The following is a 21,382-nucleotide window of genomic DNA, read 5'->3' on the forward strand; positions in this document are numbered from 1 at the left end:
GTATGTTAAGCCACTGAGATTATGGGATTGTTTATCAAATCAATTCACTTATCCGAATTAATACAACCAGGCTTGCAAATAAGGAAGTTACTAGTTTATGTGATTAAAAGTTTTTAAAAAAATAACTAATAAATCAACCCTACCTTCCCTTGAAGGTATAAAGGTAATAAAAATGAATTCTTCTTCATTAACTTGTATACAAATATAACCTAGTTAAGGATAGATAACACTAGATAGAAAATTTTATTTGCTTAAAAGTTATATCATCCCTTTTGCAAGCTGTTTAAAAAAAAACAACTAGGATTGTTTTTCTCTGTAATCTTTTGTTCTAAATTAGAAAGCGATCAGGGATCAAACATGGTGGTATATTTACAATCTCAAACCTACTCCTATATTCAAAAATCCCAAATGGCAGCTTCCTAGGAAATGTTCCCTGCCAACTTGAAGAGAATTTAAATAGCAAATATGAGTTATACCTTGAAATCCTTCTAAATTTTTCTCAGAAAATAAAGCTCTTTTATAAAAAAAAAAAAAAACCCAAAAAACCCTCTAACAAGCCCACTAAAATAGTGCCTAGACATTGTAAATGTTATATAATTGCTAATAACAATATTAATAATTAATATAAGTAAAGTAATTTCCAGGGTTATTATTGAGAAATCTGAAACTACTCTGATTCCAGATTCTTTATATATCAAATAACCTGTTCCGACAACAATCACCACCAACACCACCATCACTTCCTTTCTGGAAGCTTGCAAGAGGTTTGCTTTATCCCTAGTATTCTGACATACCTTGGTGTGGGACCTCTTACCACTGACTATATTAAGTACTTTGTGGGTCCTTACATTCAAAAACTGGTGCCTAAGTTTTGAGAAATTTTCTTATATATATTTTATTTTGAACATTTTCTGTTCTTTTTCTAGAACTAACACTAATGAGATAGGAACATCCTGAATATTACTAAGTTAATATGTAATTTTGTTTCATATATGATATATTAATTTAGCTTATAAACTAAAAACAGTGAATCTGAGATAGGAATCTGAGCAATGAATCTTTAAATACCAATCTACTTCTTTCCTATAATGCTGTTGGTGAAAAAAACCAAATCCTGAACATCTTTTGGAGACAGCAATAACTTCTTTTGGTGAGGTATAAAGTAAAATTTCTAGCTAAGATTTTAATATCTTAAAAAAAATTTTTTTAATCTTAATATTTACTGCAATATTTCAAAAATGATAATAAGAAATCATATGCTTATGAATTACTTGAAAGATGTCTAGATTTTTAAAATAATTACTTAAAAACTTTCAAAAAATCAAATGATTTTTTTTTCCCGGGGAAGAAGAAGCATCTTTTAAACATGGCATTAACTCAGTTTAGGAACATGTTAACCTATAAAGCTATAAATCACCATGAAAAACTCTGAAAAAAAAATAAACATAAGTAAACATCAAGATACCATGAAAAGACAGAAACAAAGACAGAAAGCAGATATGTAAAGATAGCTTTGGCTGATAAGTTTAGCCAAGAAATGAAATGCAGGAGGAAAAAATACCCTTTAATACAGTCCACAGACATTTAGGATATCTCTTGGGATCTTCTTGCATCATAAAAGTCTTACAGTTACTGGAAAAAGTGGGAAAATATCGCTAAATTATAATCCACAAATTAGCTCAAAACTGAGCATTCATCTTAACACAACAAAAAACCTGCATATCACATTATGCTAATATTCTCTTAGCATCTTACACAAGTATTTGAAATGCAAATCTTAAAGCTGGGATGCGAAAATTTCCTAACAAAAAGATTCTAATCAATAACTAGAACCATGGGAAATATAATTAAATGTAAATATATAAATGTATAATTATTATGAAATCTTCCACAGATTAGTTCATTTTCTTTCTACCACTTTCTTTTTTCTTTCTGACATTTCAAAGATTAAGGCCAAGAATCTTTCCCTAAGTATTAACTATCCTCTTGGACATTTTATAGTCCTTCCCTAATCAGTGAGTTTTCAAACCCACCCTAGAAAAAATTTCACATGGAAATATGCTATATTTGTTATTTCAGAATCTAATCATAATAAATTTTACAACTCAAGCAGTTCACTGCACTTCCTTAAGTGTTGTCAGTGGCACCGAAATCCCCAAATAAGTTAATTATAAATTATTACTTCTAGAAATTGGAGATCAAAGGAACTATAAATTACATATTGCCCCAAACACACTTAATTCCCAATCTACCTACTTTCGTCATGAACTCTCTCAATGTTGAAGGCTCTACTATGCTGATTCAAACTTAGCTGCTGTTCGTGAAGGTCCACAGGAACAGGGTTGATGCCAGTCCCTTCAAGGTATAACCTGATTCGCTGCCTCCATAACCATCTTAGAAGAGTGAAGGAAAAGCAAATTATATTAAAATAGAATAAATTAAACAAAGGATTAGACATTATAATTTCTCCAAATTAAAAAATTCATATTGAAAAACTAGTTATTCCATGGATTTATTATACCAGAAACACCTAAAACCCACAGGTTCCTGATCAAAGACAGATTTAGATGTTTATTTCTCTTTTCTACTGTAATGGAAATATCTAATGTATTTGTATAAAACCTCCCAAATAACTTGAATTAAAGTCAAACTCTTTATCAAGTATTCATTAAATCCTATATACTTAGCTAATAGTTGTGTTTTGCTCATCAAAAAGTATAACACATATATAAAAAAGAAAGCATTCTGAAATTAAAACACTATTATGTTAAGGTGGTCAGATTAGATAAAAAAAATCCCTTCCCTGAAATTCTGTAATAATGTTTTTCTGTTTTTTACAATAAGAGATCAATAACAAATATTATAACACTTAAGATTACACCTAAAACTTAAATGACTTTTTGGTAAAAGTAAAGAAAACAAGAATCAGGTTTAATTTCAAAATCAAAAACTAACATATGAAAAAGCCAATGGGACAGATTCTACTAGGTAAGTATACAAAAATATACTCCTACTTGGAGTATATTAGTCATTTGTGAAGGTGCTAAACTTCTGAAATGACTAGAAACTGGAATTGTTACTAAAAAAAATGATTCCAGGGACTTCCCTGGTGTGCAGTGGTTAAGAATCCGCCTGCCAATGCAGGGGACACGGGTTCGAGCCCTGGTCCAGGAATATTCCTCATGCCGTGGAGCAACTAAGCCTGTGCGCTGCAACTACTGAGCCTGTGCTCTAGAGACCGCGTGTCACAACTACTGAGCCTGCATGCTGCAACTACTGAAGCCCGCACGCCTAGAGGCCGTGCTCCGCAACAAGAGAAGCCACCGCAATGAGAAGCCCACGCACCGCAACGAAGAGTAGCCCCCGCTCGCTGCAACTAGAGAAAGCCCGCGCGCAGCAATGAAGACCCAACACAGCCAAAGATAAATAAAATAAATAAATTAAAAAAAAATGATTCCAGAAGTCAAGAAGATTTAATACAATTTCACAAATACCTAGAGAAAAAAGTTTTCTCAAACTATAAAATCTAGGCTAAGTCAGGGAAAGAAAAGTAGTCCAACTTGGCTCTCTCTAATTAATCGGCCAACCTCAACTCAGCTCCTCCTTCCACCCTTCTCTTTTCAGGGCAGTCTGACCACTGAACAAATTAAGTGAAAGAAATATGAAAAAACATCTCCACTGCTTAAGAAATACCTAACATGTAAGACAGAGATACCAGGAATCTCAGCATGGTTAGAGTAAATCTAACCCTCAGTCATTCTGGACGGGAGATGAGGATAAAAAAAATAAAATCTCAGAGAATTTGAACATTTAATTTTTCACCAACAGTTTTAATCATCTTTCTACCAAACTGCTAAAAACATGTAACGAGGTTAAAGTAGAGAAATGGCCTCTATCTCACTGAAGGAGAAAAACCTCTAATTGCAATTACATTACAGGCCAAGTGGCACTTGGCAGGGTTTCTCCATACAGTTCCAGTCGGGCTGGAAAAAGGGAAGTTAGAGGTGGTTGTGACTCAGCTAATGTATTATTTTTTATGGCTACTGTTACAACTATGGACTAATCCAAATATTATCTAATTTGTTCTGTTTAACAGCATTTTTAATGGCACACAATAATAATATGATTATATAATAATAATAATAATATTATCTTAATAAGATAATGATAGAGCAATAGTAAGAAATTCCTACCTGAACTCACCACGGTAGAACTTCTGTAAGGCTTCTGGGAAGGAATGCGTGTATCGAACAGGAAGACATAAATGACCCTCAGACCTTTATTTTAAAAGGAATTTGCGTGGTGTACAGGGAAGAAGAAAAAAAAGTACTTAATTCAAAAGGTATCACTAAACTACAAAAATCAGATATGAAATTTTTTGAATTTCTACTTCTATAATTCATTTTGCCACAAATTGTCTATACTTTCAACAAGAACAAAAAAAAAGACCAAATAGAAATAGTACTTTAAATCCAGGTTTAATGCCATAATACAACTTAAGTTTCCACATTACAGTAAAACTAAAAATAACAGCGAATTTGCCACTGATTGATTTCCCTGTAAAATTATCTAATGTTATAGTGGTATTTGCATCTTACCTTTAAATTATTTAACTATAACTTTGGGCAAGTCACTTTAGCATCAGCTTCCTCATCTCTAAAAGGGCCATAAAACCACTAATCTAAAAGGTTATTCTGAGGAATCAAACTATTTATGTGAAAGTTTTTTGAACCATAAATCCCTTTTAAATGTATTTAAGATGTTCTCTTAACCAAAAGAGAACTCACAGCTTAATCTAATGTAACCCTTCATTTATTCAGAAAATATATAAGGATGAGCTCCTTCAAGGAGTTAACAGCTTTACGTAGAAGACAAATTTTTTTTAAAATTGCAAATTACAAAGTGTTAAGATTGCCTATAGGTTGATACAGGAAGATGAGAGGATATGGCACCTAATGTGAGGAAAGGTGTCCAGAAATTTCAATCATCATCATTTATATGATGCTTCAATCTTGAAGGAAATGTTGAGAGTAGGCCTGGCAAAACAAACCCTTAATAATAACTGTAAATTAACATAAATGTGAAGAGCAGAGAAAAAGGCTTTTACAAAGTTGTGACTAATCAATTTATCTGAGAGGGTCAACATTGTGGTTAAGAAACTTAGGCAGGGGACTAAATTTTTAAAATTTTTATATTTGCTGCAATACTTCTCTACAGTGCTAAGATTATAAAAGATAATCAACATTTGATAGAATACCTATGGAGGTCAACTGCAGGTCTAAAACACTCTAGAGAGAAGAATCTAGACCTGACCTGGAGGATTCACTTTCATTGTGGCTTACTCACTGGTGCTAGCTGTTGGCAAGAGGCCTCAAGTCTCTCCACGTGAGCCTCCCCACAGGGCGGCTCTGGTATCCTCACATCACGGTGGCCGACTTACTCCAGAATGAGCAATCCAAGAGACCAATACAGAAGTTGCAATACCATTTATGACCTAGCCTTGGAATTCACACACGTTATTCCATATTCTATTGGTCCCACAGGCCGGCCCTGATTGAATACAGAAGTGGGAAGGGAACCACATAAAGGTGTAAATACTAAGAGGCTACCTTGGAGGTTGGCTATCACATGCCCTCCATCCCATTTTGATCATTAAGCATTTAAATGTCATAATTATTTACAGGGGTCAGTAGAGTGAGTACAGAATACAAAAGAGAAAACCGAAATTGTATATTTAATTTAGATGAGTCCACAAGTGAGCCATCTTAGAAGTAGATCCTCCAACCCAAGTCAAACCTTCGGATGCCTGCAGCCCCAGCTGACATCTGACTATAACCTCATGAGAGATCCCAAGTTAAAACCACCCGGCCAAGCTCTTCCTGGATTCCTGACACACAGAAACCATGAGAGATAATAAATGATTATTATTGTTTTAAGCCTCTAAGTTTTGGGATGATTTGTTATGCTGCATTTGACAACTACTACAGAAAAGAAGAAACTTAAGTTGAACATTAACTTCTGGGCTTATTTAAGGATTGTGAGACACCTCAGTGCTTAAGAAAAAGAATTTAGGCAACCTGAATTATGGAACAAGCCAGGTGCTTAATTCATTTCTGCCTGGAGGCAAAAAGAAAAACCAGAGGACTTCTAGAACACATCATTTTAGGCAGAAATTAGAGAAGCAACACCTGTTGCTTACCAGTTTCAAAATCCCCACAGGCTAATGAGTATTAAGCCAGCTTTTAAAGGAAAATATATTTCAACAAACTGTATAAAATATGATCACTAAAGAATCTCTTACTTTAATGATGTAAAAATATGTCATTGCAAAGTTCTAAAATACACGTGCACAAATACTAAAGGCAATTAAAATGCTAGCAATAGAGAAATTAAGTCCTATACTCAAGGAATTTATAGTCTCATGGAAGAGACAAACAATCAAGCAGAAAATAATATGAAGAGATAAGTGCTCTCTGTGCAAGGAATCATAGTCAGAGCCCAGGAGAGGTACCAGTCTTGAATGAAAAAGAACTACACAATTGATTAAGTGTCGTAAGGGCACACTAGGCAAAAGCACAAACAAAGGCATGAAAAGCACATGGACATCTGGAGAACTCTTTCACTTACTCTTTCAAACTCTTTCTTGATATCAACAAAGCTCCTCACCAGAGCAAAAACTCCCATATGTGAGCCTTCAATCATGACATTAGGATGCTCATACATTACACTGCACTTAAGAACAACCTTCAGAGGTTAGGGGAGAGGGGACTGAATGAAGGTGGTCAAAAGGTATAAACTTCCATCTATAAGATAAGTAAGTACTGGGGAAGTAATGTACCACATGATGGCTATAGTTAACACTGGTGTACGGTACATTTGAAAGTTATTAAAAGAGTAGATCCTAAGAGTTCTCATCATAAGGAAAAAAAACTTTCCCCTCCTTTTTTTTTTTTTTTTTTTTTCAGCTACATGAGTTGACAGATGTTAACTAAACTTATTGTGGTAATCATTTCACAACACATGTAAGTCAAGTCATTATGCTGTACACCTTAAACTTATACAGTGCTGTATGTCAATTATATCTCAATAAAACTGTGAAAAAAATACAATTAAAAAAACCCCAAAGAACAGACTTTAGGAAGGATCCTAGAATGTTCCTAGAGAGGCATCAGTCTTTTTTTTAAGCTGAAGAATGTATAGTGCCTACAGGTAAATGAGGATAGATGAAACTAGAAAAGCAGATAGGCAACAGATGGTGAAAGATCATATATACAATGCTACGGAATGTGCAATATAACCTGAAGGTCATAAGGAAACCCTGAAAGACTTTAATTAAGGAGTGGATACAATCAAATTTGTACTTTGGAAAGACTATTAAGGCAAAGTATAAAGAATGGGTTGGAAAGAGCAAGACTGGAAGTTACTACAGTAATTTAAACCCCAAACTATAAAGCTATGTTTAAATACAGTGAGGAGGGCAAGAGATGGACTCAAAGGTAAGATCCCTAAAACTTAGAACTAAATCCCTAGACCAATACGACGAAGGGAGTGAGGGAAGGCGGTGAGGGATGGGTCATCACAGCTTCAGCACCCATTATGATTCCATTTATCAAGTATGGGTGGGGGGAAGGAGATAAGTTCATCTGTAGACATGTTACATTTTTAATGCCACCGGATACATGCAAGTGGAGGCCAGTATGGCTAGAATAGCATGAAGAAAGGGAAAATGATAGGACATAAGGACACAGAATAGTCAGGGGCCAGATAATGTAGAGTCTTGAATGTCACAGTGAAGGGGACCAACTGTCCCAGTTTGCCTGAGACTTACAATTTTCCCAGGACATAGGACTGTCGGTGTTAAACTGAGACAGTCCGAAGCAAACCAGGATGAGGATGAGTTGGTCACCCCAGTCATAGTAAAAATTAGATTTTATTCTGAGTTTGATGGGGAACCACAGTAAGACTTTGAGCAGAGGTCACATAATATATCAAACTTTTATAAAACAATCACTGTGGCTGCAGTGGGGAGAAGAGACTATAGGGTAAGAGTAGAAGCAAGATCAGTGTTGGATATACAGATTCTGGAGTCACCAGCATCTAAGTTAAAACGACAGATGTTCATCAGTTATTCTGGAGACAGCACAGAGAGGAGTAGAAAAGACTCACCCATGATTGAGCAGAAACATAATGGTACAAAATATTAAAGAAATTTGTCAGGAAAGTGAATGAAGTAAGGGAGAATTAAGAAAAAAAAATAGAGGGGATCAACACACTGAAAGTCAAAGGGCAGATTTACTAGAATTGAGGAAGTAGGACTGCTATTAAGGTAGGCAGCTATGGTCAGAGTGATTTGAGAGGTGGGGAAATTCTAGGTGATGACAAAGTCCAAGTATGATCATGGCTGTGGGTGGCTGGAACAGAATGAGGATAAATGTCAGTGAAGCTTAGGAAAGGAAAAAAAAGTGATAATAGGGTTGGGTCTATCTATTAAGTCAACGAAGTCACCCAGGAAATCAGTGGAGGCGTATTCAGGAATGTAGATGAGAGCCAGAAGGAAGGGCAGAAGATGGGACATCATTAACTCAGCCATCCAGCAACACCGAAGTCACCAGTACTCACCCGGGTCAAGGGCTCAAGTCTATTCTCCCACAGATATTACTCCCAAACTACCCGGGAAGTCAAATGTGAGAACTTGTCCATCCCATATCATAATTTTCTGCCACCAACGCCAGCTAAACGCGTATATTTCTCATGCCTAAGCTAAAGAAGAGAGCAATGTCCTTGAAAATAACGACAAAGAAGAGAAATCTACTAAAGGTAGAGATCAATTCTACATGCCTAAATTTCATCACTGAAATGATTTTGGAACATGGTTCTAACATTCACGATAGCCAGGAACGGTGATGTTTCCACTTACACAGCATGCACCATAGAAAACACCCTGTACCAACAGGATAAGGAGCTTCCAAATTTAAGATTTATCATAAATAGGTACTATGCAAAGCAAAGCACAAAAAAGTTTTTCCTTACCGTTCTGGGTCAGTGTTTACTCCAATAACTGGTTTAAGTCTGTCCAAGACTTTACTTGCTGCCAAAAGCATTGTGCCATCACCTAAAGGACATAAGACATAACCAGACTTGTTACAAAACTAGTTTTTAACAACATTTTGAACACTAGTTCTTTTAATAATCCCACTGGTACCCCATCCTGTTGGCTGCCACAGTCTACTCCTTTCTACCCACTATCCCTCTGTATTATCTCTGCCACTCTAATCCAGAATTTCTCAACAGTGGCAAGATGGACACTTCAGGCCAGATAATTCTTTGTTGTGAGGGCTGTCCTGAACTTTGCAGCGTGGCGAGCAGTATCCCTGGCCACCCACTGGATGCCAGCAGTAGCCTCCAGCTGGGAACCGTTATTCTAACCCTATCACTTCTATTAACCAATCCTCTTTCCCTCTCGCATAACATCAGTCCCAATTCATAAATTATTTTGATGAGAATACATCCAACAAAAGTGTCCAGCTTTGGATTTTTCTCTCCAAAAAAAATGTAAAAGTTTAGTCACTAACATAATAATAAAGCTCAGGAAAAAACAAGTGTAAGTGTAAGTATATTGGGGCCAAAGAGGGATGGAATTTATCTAATCTCATTAAATTCTTAAACTCAACTTTTTTTTAAAGACTGCCATAACTAAACCAAAATAGTTATAAAGAATCCTTTGAATCATACTTAAAGTTAAATACACACTTTAAATATACACACAGAAATACATGCACAGAACCTCACAGTAACATCGTTCACTAGAAAAGTAAAATGTTGTATAAAGCACATCTTTTAAAACCTGATCTTAAAAATCCAAAAATTTGTCTTATGGTAGGACTCTGAAAGCTTCATCACAGCTAGACCACAGGGTATTTGGCAATATGATTATTAAAGAGCATTTCCATATTCCAGCACCTTTACCTCTGCAAAACTATTACCTCCTGCAGCTATGACAGCATCTGCCCATCGAACAGTTTCTTCATCATATTCTCTCCTCTTTACGAGACGAACCTCAATCCCCTCATTCCTAAGATAAAAAAAGTAAAGCGTGTATAAAATTTCCACTAACATAAAGGAGTATGTTTTTTGAGAGGCAGATTATTACAATAGAGATTTAAAATAAATAAACAAGTTTGTTTTATAAACAAATTTATGTTTAGCTTTGTAAGGTCAGCTTCATTTTCACTTAACCACAACAACCAATTAACTATTAACTATAGGAAGCATATGAATAAACTATCCCAAATCGCCATGTGCTTTAAAAACATCTCTTAAAGTCCTTGACGAATAGCAATATTGATTAGTTACAATTGCATTTCCTTTTCTCTACTCTTTCTGATGCTAAAATTCATTAATACAAAACGGCCTAGAAGACTAACACCTCAAGAGACAATTTTTTAAATTATAAAAGTGAATAGCTGTTATTTTAAATTCAACAAATATTGAGTGCCAGACACTGAAAGTGATTAAAATACTTTCTAATTTGTGTGTTCTCACACTGATTCTCTTGCATACACAGAAACTTATTTGCTGACTCATTTAGCCCCTAATTAACTGAAGTTTCTGTACTTATAATTTTTAGACATTCAAAGACTATTATAATGAACACCTACATAATCCACTATTCTGTTTAAGAAATAAAACACTGCACTACAGTTGAAGCCTGCTGTGTACAAAATTAACTCTTTGTAGAAAAGGCACTTCTTGGGCAGACCAAATAATAACTGAAAATCTGTGAAATTTTCAGAGTACAATAAAAATTTCCTTAAAAACACTATAATATCAGGTCCATTAGCCATGATATAATTTTCTTAAAATGATTCTATAATGGCCATCTTTACTAAAAGTCTAAGTATTAGCTGCTAGTAAAAATAAAAATTGCAAGTCCCACTCAAGACCTGATCCCGCAGACTTACCGTAAACTATCAAGAATGTGCTCTACATTTTTGGTGTGAATATGATGTCGTTCAAGCAGTCCACTGTAGCTAGAGCCTTTCAATGCAAGCTATATCAAAATAAAACAAGTTTTGCCTTATTACATAATATATATTACATATTATATTTCTTTAAAAAGCCCTATATAAAACAGAATGGGTTTTTTTTTTTTTGAAGATACATTTTAATGACTATCTGTGAAACCTACAAGTATAAACTTAATTAGAAAGTCTGGTTCCAGAAAATCATAACTTGGTTTTAATACCAAATACAGCAGTAAGTTTCCTGAATCATGTGGTCAACGGGATCTCAAAAATCTCATGTTTTATAGCTTGAGTGCTTTTTTTTCCTGAATGGATTTTTAACATACTGCACATGGCTACTGAAGACCATAGATGAACTAGTATTTTAGAAGGCAGTTAGATGACCTTTGTTCTACTTGGATTTTCAGCTCTCTTGTATTCAGATTTATGAACTCTATTTGGAATTTACACAATCCAAAAAAATGGCTTGTTAGCTGCTTGAGAATGGATAACTTTTACATATAAAGACATACAGCCTTCAAGGATTATTTTTCCTAGTCATTTAGAATATTTTATAATGTCACTATCTTATCATTAATATTCTTTTAAAGTACATGTCTTCTAAATAATCCATAAATTAAAATGTTGAGAGAGAAGTTTAGAAACATCCATTTAATCATCAAGTAGGAAATATGTCCACTAGAGTGAATGCTAGAATTAAAAAGCATGTTATTTTCCGCATACAACAAAATTACAACTACTTACAGAGAAACTATTCAAGAAAAAAACCAGAAGACTAGCAGAAAAGATCATCTACAACTGAGGATATAAAAGAGAACCACAACGAGACAGGTAAGAGGTTCAGAGATGCAGTATAGTCAATACCCATACCCCTGGGTGGGCAACCCACAAACGGGGGGAAATAATTTACAATTGCGGAGGCTCCTCCCAAGGAGCAAGGGGTTGGAGCCCCACACTGGCTCTCCAGCCCAGTGGCTCTGCATTGGGAAGACGAGTCCCCAGAACATTTGGCTTTGAAGGCCAGCAGGGCTTACTTTCAGGAGAGCCGGGGCTTTGGGGAATAGAGACTCCACTCCTAAAGGGCACACACAAAATCTCACACGCTCCAGGACCCAGGGCAGAAGCAGTAATTTGAAAAAAGCCTGGGTCAGACCCATCTGCTGATCCTGGAGAGGCTCCTGAAGAGACAAGAGGCAACTAGAGCTCACCCTGGGGACACAGACTGGTGACAGTCATTTTGGGAAGCTTGTTCTACCACGAGGATGCTGGCAATGGCAAGCACCATTTTGGAATCCTCCTTCTAGCTTTTTACTGCCAGGATGTGAACCCACAGGTCTGCTGCCTTAAGACCCCGAGGCCACAGATACCCCAGGACCCAGCCCTGTCCACCAGAGGGCCCAAGACCCAGCCCACACACCAGTATGCTCACACTAGCCCTGGGACCCCCGGGGCCCTGCAACCAGAGACCCCAGGACCCGGCTCTGCCCACCAGTGGGGCTGCAACAGTCTGGGGGCCAGCCTCACCCACCAGAGGGTAGGCACCAGTCCCAGGACCCCCTGGGCCCTGGCCCTGGCCACCGGTGGGCTGAAATACCGACTCCAAGACCTCCAGGGCCCTGCAGCCAGAGACTCCAGGACCGCCTGCATCCACCAGTGGGATGGCACTAACCCCAGGACCTGGCCTCACCCACCAGTGGGAAGGCACCAGCCTGGGGATCCTCTTGACCCCAGCCCCACCCACCAGTGCACCAACACCAGCTCTGGGGCACCTTGGGCCTCTCAACCAACTGCCCCAGGATCCGGCCCCTCCTACCAGCTTTGAGACACCCCCAACCCCACAGCCAGTCATGTCGAGAACCAGCCCTACCCATCGGCAGGCCGAGACTAGACCCGGGGCCCCTGGCCCCGTAACCACCTACTCCAGAACCCAGCTCTGCCCACCAACGCAAGGAGCCCCAGGGCCCCACAGCCAGCAGCCTCGTGACCCAGCCCCACCCAACAGCAGCTGGCAGCCACCACGCAAGGCAGGGCCTGACAACCAACCAGACCTGGGGCCAGCCACGCCTTCCAGACCACCCACAGTAGTTAGCCCATCACAGGAGGGCCCATGCAGCCCACGCAGGGGGCACCCCTAGAGCACACAGGTCTGGTGACCAGAGCAGAGTGTGCTGCTGGCATGCAAAGGACATCTCCTAAAAAAGGCTGCTTCTCCCAGGTTGGAAAAACATAACCAACCTACCAAATACATAGAAATAAAAACAGCAAATTAGGAACAACGAAGCAACAGAGGAATACGTACCGAATAAATGAACAAGATAAAACCCCAGAAGAACTAAGTGAAGTGGAGATAGGCAATCTAAACCTGATAAAGAGATCAAGGTAATGATCATAAAGTTGTTCAAAGAACTCTGGAGAAGATGAAATGAAAAGGGTGAGAAGTTAGAAGTTTTTAACAAAGAGTTAGAAAATATAAAGATGAACCGAACAGAGAAGAACACAATAACTGAAATGAAAAATACACTAGAAGGAATCAACATTATATTAGATGACATAAAGGAATGGATCAGAAAGATGAAAGATATAGTAGTGGAAATCACTGAAGCTGAACAGAAAAAGGGAAAAAAAAAATAAAAAGAAATGAGGATAGTTTAAGAGACCTCTGGGACAACATCAAGCATACTAACATTCACATTATACGGGTCCCAGAAGGAAAAGAGAGAGAAAGGGGCAGAGAATATATTTGTAGACATAACAGCTGAAAACTTCCCTAACATGGGAAAGGACAGACATCCAGGTCCAGGAAGCACAGAGAGTCCCAAATAGGATTAACCCAAAGAGGACCACACCAAGACACACTGTAATTAAAATGGCAAAAATTAAAGATAAAGAGAGAATATTAAAAGCAGCAAAGGAAAAACAACAAGTTACAAACAAGGGAACTCCCATAAGGCTATCAGCTGACTTTTCAGCAGATACTCTGTGGGCCAGAAGGGAGTGGCATGATATATTTAAAGTTAAGAAAGGGAAAACCCACAACCAAAAATACTCTACACAGGACGGCTTTCATTCAGATTTGATGGAGAGATCAAAAGTTTTACAGACAAGCAAAAGCTAAAAGAATCCAGCACCTCTAAGACAGTTTTACAACAAATGTTAAAGGGACTTCTCAAAGCAGAGGAGGAAAAAAAGGCCACAACTAGAAATATGAAAATTACAAAAGGAAAAAGCTCATTGGTAAAAGCAAATATACAGTAAAAGTAGTAAATCAACCACGTACAAAGCTAGTAAAAAGGTTAAAAGACAAAAATAGTAAAATCATCTATATCCACAATAAGTAGGTAAGAGATATGCAAAAAGATGTAAAACATGATGCCCAACAGTAAACATGAGAGGAAGGAGCAAAAATGAGTTTGAACTTAAAATAGGCACATGTATATATAGACTGCAAGATATAAACCTCACAGTAAACACAAACCAAAAATCAACAATAGATTCACATGCACAAAAAGGAAAGGAATCCAAAGATAATACTAAAGACAGTCATCAAATCACAAAGGAAAAGAAGGAATAAAAAAGAACTACAAAATAACCCCCCAAAATTAACAAAATGGCAGTAAGTACACACCTATCCATAATTATTTTAAATGTAAATGGACTAAATGCTCCAATCAAAAGACACAGAGTGGCTGAATGGATACAAAAATAAGGCCCATATCTATGCTGCCTATATATACACAATGGAATACTACCCAGCCTTGAAAAAAAAAAAGAATGAAATCTTGCCATTTGCGACAGCATGGATGAACCTAGAGGGTATTATTATGCTAACCCAATTAAGTCAGACAGAGAAAGACAAATACTATACGATTTTACTTATATGCGGTATCAAAAAAAAAAAAAGAACAAACATAACAAAACAGAAACAGTTATAGATACAGAGAACAAACAGGTGATTGCCAGAGGGGAGAGGGGTGGGGGAAGGAAAGAATAGGTGAGGGAGATTAATAGGTACAAACTTACAGTTGCAAAATAAATGGGTCACAGGAATGAAATGATCATGTGGTGACCATTTTGAAATGTACAGAAATACCAATCACTATGTTCTGTAACAGGAACTAACATAGCGTTGTAGATCAATTATACTTCAAAAACAAACTCACTCATAGAAAAAGAGGTAAGATTTGTGGTTACTAGAAGCAGGGGATGGAGGGACGTGGAGTTGGATGAAGGCAATCAAAAGGTACAAAGTTTTAAGATAAATAAGTATTAGAGATGTAATGGACAACATGGTAATTATAATTAGCACTGCTCTATGTTATATATGAAAGAGAGCAAATCCTAAGAGGTCTCATCACAAGAAAAAAAAATTTTCTATTTCCTTAATTTTATGTTTATATGAGATGACAGATGTTCACTAAACTTACTGTGATAATCATTTCATGATGTATGTATGTCAAATCATTATGCTGTACACCTTAAACTTATTCAGTGCTGTGTATTAATTACATCTCAATAAAACTGGAAGGAAAAAAAAAGCATGTTTTCTTTCCTTTTCCAAATTCCCTTACGCCTTGCCTCTTTATGATACAAAATCTGTTTTTCAAGTACCTGTCCAAAATACAATCTTAAATATATTCTTTTGTTTTAAATCATTACTTACCGAATTATAAAGTAAAACCAATTTTTAGATAGTATTTTTAATAATATGTATTTTTCTTTTTAAAAAGGTTATAAAAACAATACAACATGGAAGATACATTCATAAAAAGTTAAAACTACATATAATCTTATTACCTTGGGATAATTAGTGTTAATATTTTGATACCTACCTTCCCAATCTTGTTTATGAATAATGGGTTAAGACTTTTAAAATAGTGTTGTCCTCACTCTATAATCTACAGGGAAACATATGTTTTTCAGAAGAGGAGCTGAGGACACATTTGGCTATTTGAAAATCAGTCCATCTACAAATAATAAATGCTGGAGAGGGTGTGGAGAAAAGGGAATCCTCCTACACTGTTGGTGGGAACGTAAATTGGTGCAGCCACTATAGAGAACGGTATGGAGGTTCCTTAAAAAACTAAAAATAGAGTTATCACATGAACCAGCAATCCCACTCCTGGACATATATCCAGAGAAAACTATAATTTGAAAAGACAAATGCACCCCAATGTTCATAGCAGCACTATCCACAGTAGCCAAGACATGGAAGCAACCTAAGTGTCCATCAACAGATGAATGGATAAGGAAGATGTGGTATATATACACAGTGGAAGATTACTCAGCCATAAAAAAGAATGAAATAATGCCATTTGCAGCAACATGGATGGACCTAGAGATTATCATACTAAGTGAACTAAGTCAGACAAAGACAAATATATGATATCACTTATATGTGGAATCTAAAATAAAAATGATACAAGTGAACTTATTTACAAAATGGAAATAGACTCACAGACGTAGAAGACAAACTTATAGTTACCAAAGGGGAAAGGCGTGGGGAGGGATAAATTAGGAGGTTGGAATTAAAATATACACAATACTATATCTAAAATAGATAACCAACAAGGACCTACTGTACAGCACTGGGAACTATACTCAAAATCTCTTGTAATAACCTATAATGGAAAAGAATCTAAAAACGATTTATATATATATATATATATATATATATGTATATAAATATATGTGCGTGTGTATATATATATATATATATATATATATATATATATATATATATATATATAAAACTGAATCACTTAGCTGTACACCTGAAACTAACACAACACTGTAAATCAACTATACGTCAATAAAAATTTTTTAAAGGGAAAAAAAAATAAACTGAATTCCACACACAGAAAAAAAAAATTAATCCACAGATGTTAACTCATATATACTAAATGAGACAGCCTGTACAACAGTTTAATGCCTAGATATAAACCTCATTATATTTAGACAGAGCAAACCAATGTTAAGAATATTTTCTCTAAAGGAAAGCAGCAAGCAAGGTAATAATTAGATATCGTTCATTTACTTTGATCAACAAATCAATGAAAATCAGGGTTGAAAAACTACCCTAAGAGTATCATTTCTGAATATGGATGAACATAGCATTAATATTCAGATTATTACTTCCATTACCCAACCATAGATTAACTAACCACCTTTCAGTAAATATGGATCGCAGTGATTGTCTTCTCTGCTCTCTCCCTGGGGACCTCTAGTTTCAAGGCTTTAAAAGAGATCTTGTATGCTGATGCTGATGACTCCTAATTGCAATCTCTAATCCTGGCCTATCTTTAGGGCTCCAGGTGAAGGTACCCAACTGCGTCTCTGACATCTTTCTCTGGATATCTAACAGGCATCTCAAACTAACCTGCTCAATATCAAGCCCCTGATTTTCTAGCAGATTAGTTACCACACTATAATGTTTTTTTACAATAATTACCTCTCATGAAGCCATTTCAAGAGTAAACACTGAATAGCTAGAAATTAAGATCTAAAAAATTAAATTTATTCATTCAGATATGTGAGTGCCTACTACTGTGTTCAGGTAAACATTAGCTGAGCTCAATCAAATGCATTAAATGCAGCACTGAAAACTCACAGACAGTGAGAACTCATTCAAAGGTAGAAAAGTCTATTAAAATATTTTCATCAAATTTACTGCTTCTAACCTGCTATAAATAAAACTTAAGGGTAACTGGCCTTCAGAGTTCAATTCACTGTCCAGATTTTTATCTTATGTTCCCATTTTTGGCTTGGACAATATAGAACATGTACCCAGGAATAAAGAACATAAATCCTACATATCGGTACTATTAATTCTAATCTGGTGGTTCAGGAGCTTTGGTGCTTACTTCCTGGCTCTCAGAAAACTCCAGAAAATTAAGATTACTCAGCAGCTGAGTTTTATGAAACTTCAGTTTGACATGGTGAAGGAGGTCTGAATTTGCGGGGGAAACATTATAGAGAACTAATAGAAAACTAAGTTTTCCACGATTTTAATATGTTTTGCTAGCAACACTGAAGTTCCAAATCTAAAGACAAAGTTCATTTAGCATTACAATACTTAATATTGGAGCAGAAATGTCACTTCATAAATTCTTATTCCCACTCACATTTCTTCTTGTGAACTAATTCTTTAACAACTCATGCTCAATACATTTATTTAGAGAATACAAGTTCTTTCATTAATTATTTTCATAAACAATCTAGCTGGTTGGGCTAGCAAGCTGCATTAACATGTACTGGCTAACTAGGCAGCTAAGAGATAAGGCATTTTTAAAAATCACTAATAAAAAGCATCAATTAGAAAGTCTTAAATCACTATTCAACTGGCTCATATTTTTTTTTAAAGCTTTTTTTAATATTCAAAGGCTAGTAAGAATTTCTAGCTACCCCCTCAGAAAATAACAACACTTCAAAGATTTAAAAACATACTTCAATCAGACAAAAACAAGAACACGTGAATTCTCTGTAAAATGTCTTACAATTAAGAGATTAGAGAAATTACTGAAATTTAGAATACATTCTCAATTCTGCAATGCTACACCTTAGGTATTAGTAACAAAGTTCTTAATATTTTCTTCCTTTTTTTCCCCAAAAGCTTGTTAGTTCCTATCGGCATTAGAAAAAAAAAACTTTTTTTTATGATTATTCACTAGGATACTTCGAAAAAGCAGTGTGAATCTAAAAGCTCTACAGACAGACACACTCAGTATTAGCAATAGAATTTTCTTATAATATCTCCAAAAGCCAAGATCACTTCTCCCCATGCGGCTCAGAGGTTAAAACACAACACAGCATGAAAGGAAAAAAAAGAGGATTCTGAAGGGACAGAAATTCACCACACCTTAAGGTCAGAGGTGATAGTCATGCTATCTTCTAAACGGTCCAAACACTTTTATTAAAGTATCACAGACATTTTTACTTGACCAAAACTGAATCTATTACAAATACAAATTTTTTAAACTTGTTTTACTAGTCAGATGAGCATTACTATTTTGTACTCCAGTAAGGGAAGAAAACCAACTTGTGAGACAATGACAGTTTGGTATGTAAACTCACTAGGCATAATTTAAGCACTCTTAGAAGAACACACTTAACTAAATGGTACACCAAGCACCATTCAAAATTGCCTTAAAAGGATCAGTGGTACCTAATTGACAGCTAGAGTAAACTACTTACCTAGTATGATCAGGCCAGGTGCAGGGAACCCTGAATATTTCTTCAGCTATATTTGGTATTTATCTTGGATCATTTCTATTCCATTTATTCTTTATCTCAGACTCTCACCCTTACTTTCCCCATTGTTTTATTCCTACTTCTGCACTCCCCTTAATTCTGTTTACCTACTCCCGTACATGTTGGGATTGCTCAAGGTACCTTCCTTGGCTTGCTTATTCGTTCCCACTTCATTTTCGTTATCTCCCCACTCTAGGGACTTGATCTACCAAGTATACACCAGTACCTATGAAATTAAACTGTTAGGGCAAGCTTGTTTCTTGAGCTACAGGCTCAAATTTTCAAATGCCTACCTTTATATTCACCCACAGGTAGATCAAGTACCTCTCCCCAAAACCATCTAAATCTGATTATATATTCCCCTTTCTAATTTGCTGTTCTTAATCCCATATAACAGTCAATAATACTTCCATTTACCTAGTCAACAAAGTAAACCCCAGGTGTCACCTTTAATTCTCCCTTCACACTCAATCTCCACAGCCAGCCAATGGTGAAGTCCAATAATTACACCTGTAAACTGTTTCTCCAATCTGTCCTTTACATTCATGCTGCCACTGCTTGAGTTCTGGGCAACATCAACTCTTATCTGGTCTCATGCAATAGCTTGCCTCTGGAATTTCTAAATGAGTTTCTTCCTTAAAAAGTATTTCCTATTCCCCTCATCATCTAACCACTCCCACCAGAAGCCTGCTTTCATACTAGTCCCAGAATGGTGATGTCTCAGAAAAGCTGACCCATCCCTCCACTCCTGTGGGGAAGAGAGTAGGGCTGAGCAAGGGTTGTGGTAAGACTGAAAACCACTAGGAGATAAAACCATGGCATTTAACAACTTTATAAGGCCCACTTACCTGTTTAGCCTCAATAATACTTCCTCTTGAGCAATGATTTTCAAATTGCCCTTAGAATGGGTACCATACCAACCCAGTGATCACAACCAGCATTATTATTAAAGAGAAAATAAACTATACTACATGTAACAGGGGTAAACTGCTTCATGCTATCTTCTATTTCAAATATGAGTACATCATGATGTAAGATTTTTCTGACTGTGAATTAAAGTCACCAATGTTTGAGTTCTTTTTACTGGCAAAAAGATGACCTTTCCCACTGTCTTACTAGTACTGTTCTCTCCCCTTCACCTATAAATTCTTCCTTATTCTTTAAGTATCTTAAAATTAAAAGATACAATTTCACCCTCATCACATTGGCAAAAATGTTAAAGTCTACCAAGTGCTCATGAGAACAGTGGGAATCAGGGAGTTATTCAATGCTTATGGAAAAATTATTTGTATGTTTAATTGCAGCATTTTTTTTAAATAGTGGAAAAACTGGAAACAACCTAATTATCCAAACAATGGAATACTATACAGCAATTAAAATGAATTAACATATATCAACATAGATAAATTTCAAAACCAATAGTGAATAAGAAAAGAAAATTTCTAAAAAATAGACATTCTAAAGAATATATTACTGATGTAACTTTTTAAAGACACAAAACAATATTAAAATAAAGTCAACTTATACTTTACTAGCTGAGAAGATATTAATGTGCATAATATCTTAACTTAGAGCTTAAGTCACATAATTAAAAATATAGAAAAACTGATCACAGTAAAAAAAAATTATGTTACTTACAACTTCATGGCTGGCTACAGGCTCCCCCAGGTAAGCCTGATACATAGTGTAGGTTGAAAATCAGGGCTCTAAAACATATTGGTCAATGATTCTGTTAACGGTGAATTCCAGCTACTGTGATATTCAATCCTTTTACATCTTTATGAGTCTCCTATTTAACTGCAAATATTTACGGGAGTATACCTTAAGCCTCTATTTGCCAAGTTGTGTTCCACAGAATTAAAAACATTTTAGGCACCCCCCCAAAAAAAATTTCATGGTCAAATAAAAATCATCTTTTGTTTAGGCTCATGTTTATCAAACATATTTAACCATGAAACCTCTTTCAGGGCACTCACATCAGTAATCTCTGCCTTCAGTTTTTAGCAACTAACATCTTTTGGAAGCCTGACAGCCGGAAATAAGGCCCTGGACTGGCAGCCTCAGGGTGAAAAGAACTAAAAATGTTTTTTTAAAATTCAGCAACATTTCAC

At 36.1% G+C, this 21,382-nt stretch overlaps 1 protein-coding gene across 2 annotated transcripts in view; it reads right to left on the reverse strand.

Annotated features, from left to right (window-relative positions):
* NADK2 (NAD kinase 2, mitochondrial) overlaps positions 1-21,382 on the reverse strand; it is a 43,880-nt gene that overhangs the window by 17,665 nt on the left and 4,833 nt on the right. For both annotated transcript variants that reach the window (XM_068532363.1, XM_068532361.1), the window contains exons 2-6: positions 10,962-11,050; positions 9,984-10,072; positions 9,031-9,112; positions 4,194-4,277; positions 2,257-2,393 (exon numbers count right to left, since the gene is read on the reverse strand). In XM_068532363.1, coding sequence (XP_068388464.1) covers positions 2,257-2,393; positions 4,194-4,277; positions 9,031-9,112; positions 9,984-10,072; positions 10,962-11,050 — 481 coding nt within the window. The remainder of the gene's footprint in view (positions 1-2,256; positions 2,394-4,193; positions 4,278-9,030; positions 9,113-9,983; positions 10,073-10,961; positions 11,051-21,382) is intronic.

The sequence above is a fragment of the Eschrichtius robustus genome, chromosome 2, assembly GCF_028021215.1.
Source record: "Eschrichtius robustus isolate mEscRob2 chromosome 2, mEscRob2.pri, whole genome shotgun sequence".
In the NCBI taxonomy this organism is placed as follows: domain Eukaryota; kingdom Metazoa; phylum Chordata; class Mammalia; order Artiodactyla; family Eschrichtiidae; genus Eschrichtius; species Eschrichtius robustus.